We start from the raw sequence: 7,016 nt of genomic DNA, 5'->3' as shown, positions 1-7,016 counted from the left end.
GAAGCCTGACACAGTGCTCAGTTGAAGAGATAATAGCTCTGCAGCTACCCAATATTCTCCAGGATTGCCTGAGCAAGTTGGAATCCAAAGCTGGTGACTAAGAAATGATGATGTTTAGTCATCTTTCCCATCTGATGTGGGGCCCAAACAGATGGGACCTAGGCTCTCAGAGGCCGGGGACACCAGCAAGTCTAACACTCAGCACCAGGTTATGGCACGTGTCTTCCTGCCCTTGGAAGTGCCAGCACTGGGCTGAGCTGTCCCTGGTTCCTCTCAGGCCAAAGCCACCGCAAAGTCCTTTGGTAGGCCAGGTCTCCTCCAGGCAAGGATAGCAACTCATCCTCCCGACCTTCACCAGCCACTTCTTAATTTCCTTGCACATGTAGGACTGTTTTGGACAGGCCGCAAAATAAAGATCCCAGTGGAATGGTGCTCTGAGACTAGGGCCCAGCTCCGGTCAGGTGGCTCTGGACAAGACCAAGAAGATGCTGAAGAAGAAACCTTCAGAGGTTGCCCGTGGACTCGAAGATAGAAAGTTGACCACTGCTGGGAGGCCAAGCATCATTGTCTCCCAGTGATTTTTGATCCAACCATGTGTCCCACCATAATGGTGCAGGGTGAAAAGCTTTGGCAGAAGTTTGCCAAAGAAAGTGGAGACTGTGAGACACCTAAGGTTAGATGGAGTCGGGGATTAAGGGACGAACACCGAGACAAAGAGAAACAGCTTGTCCTTGAAGAGAAAGGAATATTTAAAGGGTGCACGCACTTCTCATGCCTTGGGTCGGAAAGAATTTGGGCTGGGCTCAGCTAGGCCGTTGTCCCATCGGGCTTGACGGCTCGCACAGCTGTTTGCAATCAGCTGAGACTTGACAGGCTGTCAGATGGGATGGACGGGGTATTGGGCCCGTTCTTCTCATCATGCGGCGGGACAGCCCAGGCTTGTTTACCTCGTGGCGATTGCAAGAGAAAATAGGCCCCATGCACAAGAATTTTTCAGGACTCTGCTTGTGTTACATTTGTTTTGGGCTACTGGCCAAATCAAATCACTTGGCCCATCCCAGATTGGACGGGTGGAGAAACGGAGCGCACCTCTTGCTGAGAAGGGAAGAAAGTGTGGCCATTTCTTGCAATCTGTACAAACTGCAAAATCCGGAAATAACTAGCTTTGGGATTTAGGCAAAATCTATCATTTAGGCCAGGGTGGGACCAGGAAGTGCTCCTTCCTGAGAGAACAAGATCCCTCGTTTCCCAACGCATCTGGAGCAGCAGCCTGGTGAGGCGAAGGGACGCACGTTCCACCCATCCCTGGGGTCCTGGAATGACAGAGCTGGGACGGCAGGAACAACTCATGGCCAATGAAGTATAAAACCAGAGAAGACTGGGGTCTGAATTTGTGGGGAAAATGGCCCACGTTCAAAATAGAGTGAGATCACAGATTCTTTTCCTCTTAAATTCTTTTGTCATTCTCTATTTTGCATAACTGCTTTCTCCTTCTTTTTTCCTTCCTCCTCTCTTTCATGTGTGTATTTTAAGCATTTTTCAAAAGGCACCTGATGACAATTTAATCAGAGTGCAGAGGGAAGTGGGGCTCTGTGGGTGGCACCAACATGTGGAAAGTCCAGGAGAAGGGAGGACGAGGAGAGCCCTTAACGTCTAAGACTCGGATGTCACTGTGCACAGCGGAAAGAGAAAAAGCAGTTTAAGTTCTCAGAATGGAAAAAGAAATAGCACTTACACCGCTTTTCAAAAAGGGATACTCTCTTTTGTCTTGTTCTAGCCACTCAAGAGCTGTCATTCAAAACAGCAAATTGAAGTCATTTCTGTGATTGTCCTGCAGGTCACTGTCACTGAGCTCACCAAGGGCCCTCTGATTTTAGTGTAACAATAGTCATTGCCTCATGACTGGGAGGAGATGGGGATAAAAGGTATATTTTGCCTAAAGCTATCTTCTGTTGTCAGTACAAGACCTTCTTCTAATAGTAGTAATGTTTTTCTGTCTCTAAGCACAGCACAGGAGGCATAGAAGAACATACTGGAGGATGAGGCAGTTTCTAGAGATCAGCAGTCCAGAGCTAACTCCCTTTCAGAACTGGAAAAGGAATCCTGGTTCAGCTATGGAAGAACATCAGGCAGGATGAACTCAGTGGGTAAGACACTCCATGTGTGGGAATGTTCTCACACACAGTCATCTTCTTGAGTTTCGCATACTAGTTGGATGTATGCTGAGGTTTGGAATCAGCCTTCCTTAAAGGCTGCCCCCCCCCATCCCTTGCCAAAGCAAAGATCAGCAAATCTTCTGAGGTGGTGGCCAGAGAAGGTCCCGGGCCTGCTGGCTCTTAGGTTTGTGTCTTGTCCCAGTGGTCTGCTTCTGATTTCTAGTCACCCAGAGAAGTGTCTTCAAAACAAACATCAGACCACAAGGGACATCCTGGTTGGAAAGTCACTCTGGAAAAGAGCAGAAAGGGCACAATGTTAAACCACGCAATGGTTAAAGAAACCCAACACAACGTAACAGATGGTTCCCCGGGCAGAGTCCACACCCTGTCCAGAATCTGGCACAGCCTGACTCCGGGCATCTCGTTAGGCTTGTGGTTATGGTTCCGAAGCCTCAGTTGGTGCTGAAGCCAACATACATCTGACAGAACTTAGTTCCACGGCCACAGAATGACTTCCCAGCCCTCTAGGGCTAGCCACAACATTCATGGCTCCACCAGAGCGAGTGTGGATGGAGCACACGAACCCGGCATGACCCGGACGTTCACTCCCTGCTCATGGTACTTCACGGGTCATGTCATTGTTCTCTTTAGAGAACAAAAGAGATCTGTTTTAGAGGGATCAGTACCTTTTTTCCATTTGTATTCTCTCCCCATACTACGTGCTAAAGAAAACGACCCGCTTGAAGTATGAAAAACAAAATGGTGGAAGAGGCAGGGTAACTGAGGAGGGAGCACAAGCACTTGGGCTCGCGGAGTGGCCGCCAAGGCACAGGGGGGAGAGGCACTTTGGCAGCCAGAGTGGACATCTGCGACTGTCCCCCAGCGTTTCTCTGAGCCGCGGAGCTCACATCTGGGGGCTGAGGGACGGACTGGGCTGCTCTTGGCATTTACAGAGACAGCAATCAAAGCTCCATAAGGCCAGTTACAGAAGAGACAGTTAACTGGGCAGCGGCCGAAAGGTTTCCCTCACCTGCTCGGGGCACAATTCACAGTTTACCTTCAGCACAGCGTCAGGGGAGGAGAGCGAGCTGTCCTTCAGACACAGCGGTAGCCCCTGAACTCCTCTGGGACGTGAGCGCTCTGGGAATTTACGCAAGTTATAAACCCTCCCGCAAGGGTGGGAGCTGGGGAGGAAGGCGCAAGAGGCACGCCTAGAACTTTCTGCGCGCAGAGCTCAGACGTCCACCCAGATGTCTGCGGCGGTCACGAGGCCCCGCAGCCTGAGGCTACCTGCTTCTCAGGGCTGGGCTTGGGGACCCGAGACTCCGCACGAAGCACCTGCTCCTTCTGCTTCTCGCCCCCGGCCAGGGCCTCCGCTCACTGCCAGCGGCTGGTGCCGGGCCGGGCGGGGCCGGGCCGGGCCGGGCGGGGCGGGGCGGGCCCCCGAGCGGCCGCGCTCCCCTCCCCGCCCCCCGCCCCCGGCCCCCGCCGCCCCGGACCGAACCCCCCTGCGCGGGAGGCGCCGGGCTGGGCCCCACCGTCTTCTTGGCGGGCTCCTTCTTGCGCTTCTTCTCCGAGTTGCTGTGGTAGGGCAGGTCGCGGCCGCGGTAGGACGGGCCGCGGCTCAGCTCGCGCTCGCTGTAGGGCGGCAGCGGGTCGTCGGCGGAGTCGTCGTCGTCGTCGTCGTCGTCATCGTCCTGCGGCGCGGCCGCCTTGTAGGTGGAGGGCGGCGACCAGGCGTAGTAGGAGGCGCTGCGGCGGCCGAGCTGCGCGCTCAGCCGGGACGGCGTCTCCAGGCTGCCGCCGCGGCTGGCGCCCTCGGGCCGCGCCTGGCGCTCCAGCCCCCCGGCGCGCGGCCCGTGCTCGTACTTGGGCGCGGTGCCCGGCGTGCGGCTCACCAGGCGCGGCAGCGGCGCGTCGTCCGGCCGCCGGCGCGGGGGGCTGGGCGCCCAGGCGCGGCCCGCGTCGCCCAGGGGCTCCCGGCTGCGGCCGCGCGGCCCGTAGTACTCGTCGGGCGAGCCGTCGGGGTAGAAGCCGCCCAGCGCGCGCGCCTCCGAGCGCTCGAAGCGGCCGCCGCCCCGCGCCTCGTGGCTGTCGCCGTCGGCCCGGCGGGAGCGCGCGGCGTACGAGTCGGCGAAGGCGGCCAGCTCGTCCATGGACACGGCGGGCACGCCGGCGGCGAAGTTCTTCCGCGACAGCATCTCGGACTTGGAGCGCTGCTGGCTGCGGGCAGAGAGCGGGGGCGGTTAGCCGCCGAGGCGGGCGCGCGGGGCCGGGCGGGGCAGAGCGGGGTGCCCCGGGCTGGCTGCGCGGTCGCGGGTGGGCACCGCCGTGAAGCGGGGCGACCGGGGCTCTCTCTGGACTCGTGCTAAGGACCAAGACGGAGTGGTGTGGGTAGAACTCCTTTGTGATTCAGACGGTGCCGAGGCGCACAGCGGGGCCTGGTGGTCGTGAGTCTGACTTCTGGTTGACCAGCACAGGCCTCCCTTCTCCCAGCCTCGAAGCCGGGGGCCTGGCGTGGCCGTCGTGACCCGCGTGGCCGGCGACCCAGGGTAACCCTGCAATACTCGGTGATGCAGAGAAGCCTCCTCCTGCCTCAGGGCCCCGTGGCCAACGTATCCCTGCGAGTTACCCGCAGTTGGTAAGTCTGAGAGAAAGGCAGTGTCTACTGTGCTTCAAGATAAAGGCCAGGTGAGTGGTGACCGTGCTATTCAGTGGGGAGCAGCCATACGAAACAGGGTGCACATCTTGGCCTCCCACACCACCGGCCAGGTGACTCTAGGGAACGTCTGTACTTTTCGGTTTCCCCATCTTAAAACGGGACAACAGTCCCCACCTTTTAGAGTCAGGAGAATCAATCAGTGTAACGTCTGGTATTTCACCTTTCACATAACGACGATCAAAAATGGTGGAGGGGCACCTGGGTGGCTCGGTGGGTAAAGCACCTGCCTCTCGGTTTTGGCTCAGGTCAGGACCTCATGGACTGTGAAATCGAGCTGATGCTGGGAGTCTGCTTGAAGAGCCTCTCCTGCCCCTTCTCCCGACTTGCGCGCACGCGCTCTCTCTCTTTCTCGCTCTCTCTCAAATAAATAAATCTCTTAAAAATGGGGGAGATGATGGATGGGAATTTTTAGAGGATGTAGGATAAAATATTATGAGAAAGGCAAGGAAATGTTAATAAGGTTCATTAAGGAGCACAGAGTCCCCATTTCAAAGGGACTTGGCTATGATTGCACATGGTGTCACAGGTGTCCCTTTGCTTAATAAACATGAGAAGGGGATGTTCAACAGCCCAAAGAGAGCTGTGGCAGGACAACCTAGAATGGGAGACAGCGATGCTCTCGGAAAACAGCTGTCTCAGAGCCACGCCTGTCTGCCAGCTCCAGACCCTTCACCCCCGGCCCCACAGCGGCAGCCTGGTGCGGCCACCTTCACCTGTACCTGAAGCTCTCCCGATCCTCCTTGTTATACTCCATGGCCGAGGGCCCCCGGCTGGCCCCGCTGCTGCCTCCCACGACCCCGGACCAGTAGTCAGGATTGCTCTCCAAGTCCCCGGACACCGGGAACTGCTTGCTTCTCATCTGGTGGTAGGCCTGGCGGAAATTGCTGTCGTCCTCATGCAGGGAGCTGAGCTCGGAGATGGTGTTGTTATCTGCAGGGACAAAACCAGGCATGACAGAGCTTTCTACATATTAGGAAGGGAGCTCTGTTAACGGCTCTGGGGAAACTGCCTCCCGAAGGCTTCAATCCTGTTCTGGTTTAGTTGTAACCTGAACTAACAGTGTCTGTGTTCTTAGCTCAGCAGGAACGGGCTCCGTCCAGAAGCCCACTGGCTTATAGAGAGGGAGGGTTCCTACATGCTCTGTTCTTAAAATAGGAAAATAATTGTTACTGCTCCACCTAAGGCACGTTTCCCAGAACTTGGGCTCTTTGCAGCTGGTTTCCTCCTAAGGCATCATCATCCTTGTTCCAGTGTTTTTCTTCTTGTAGAATTCTGTGAAAGCTACGATGATCCCGGGCATCTTGAGCCAAAAGGGGCAAAATGAGAGAGAACCCACAGGTCACAAAATCTTCCTCACTGGTGGCCGCGTCCCAGTATGGGCCTTCAAAACCAGTGCGGCCCCATGCTTTCGAGGAACCCCATTCCAGCCTCCTTCAGCTGTGCCCTTCGCCCCAGAGCACAGTCCACAGGGGCAAGGGGACTGCACACCTAGTGTCCTATCATCCCCTTTCTGGACGCTCATCCAGGAACGTGGACTATCCTTCCCAATTGGTACCAAGTCCATTTCCAGGGCCCACAAAGACTTCTTTGCCTCCCTAACGAATATTCCAGGTGTGCATGGCCATGGGTGGCTAGGACAGCCGAGTCGAGGTATGGGAAGAGAAGAGGGGCGGCTGCACTCACAGCCTGCTGGCCTCTGCTTGTATTCCTCCTACCAAGAAGAGGGTTGTGGTCACAGTTTTCTCATTTCCTACAAAGTGGCCTAAGTAGCATTTTGCAAAAGCACTTGTGAACAAGACAAGAATCACAGTCTAGAAAGGAAGGGGGGGGGGGGAACCAATAAAAAAAAAAACCACAACCATTTGTTTACAGAACTTTGAAATGGATTGAATATCATTTTACTTAAAAACACATCTAGTGAATCTATTTGTAATGCAATTGGATCCATTTGCTTTCTAAAATCCTTTGGTCAGAACTTCAAAATATTATCAGAATCAACATTTATAAAGTATAAGGCTTGGTTGTTGAGTAGAAGGTAAGCCAAGATGGGATGTGGGCAGCGCAGATCTGTGTCTCAGGTTCCCTCTACTTCTCTGCCCTAGCCCCGAGAGTTCTCGGAGGAGCACTCCCACCCACAG

At 55.4% G+C, this 7,016-nt stretch overlaps 1 protein-coding gene across 1 annotated transcript in view; it reads right to left on the bottom strand.

The window, feature by feature from the left end:
- Positions 1-2,383: 2,383 nt before the first annotated feature.
- Positions 2,384-7,016, bottom strand: part of LOC111150803 (immunoglobulin like domain containing receptor 2) — a 54,538-nt gene continuing 49,905 nt past the window's right edge. The window contains exons 8-10 of the mRNA XM_022508413.1: positions 5,592-5,808; positions 3,695-4,379; positions 2,384-2,445 (exon numbers count right to left, since the gene is read on the bottom strand). Coding sequence (XP_022364121.1) covers positions 2,410-2,445; positions 3,695-4,379; positions 5,592-5,808 — 938 coding nt within the window. The 3' untranslated portion in view covers positions 2,384-2,409. The remainder of the gene's footprint in view (positions 2,446-3,694; positions 4,380-5,591; positions 5,809-7,016) is intronic.

This window comes from Enhydra lutris, unplaced genomic scaffold, assembly GCF_002288905.1.
Source record: "Enhydra lutris kenyoni isolate GAN:26980312 unplaced genomic scaffold, ASM228890v2 scaffoldscaffold24, whole genome shotgun sequence".
Classification (NCBI taxonomy): domain Eukaryota; kingdom Metazoa; phylum Chordata; class Mammalia; order Carnivora; family Mustelidae; genus Enhydra; species Enhydra lutris.
The sequence above is the reverse complement of the archived record's forward strand: the minus strand, read 5'-3'. Positions and strand labels throughout refer to the sequence as shown.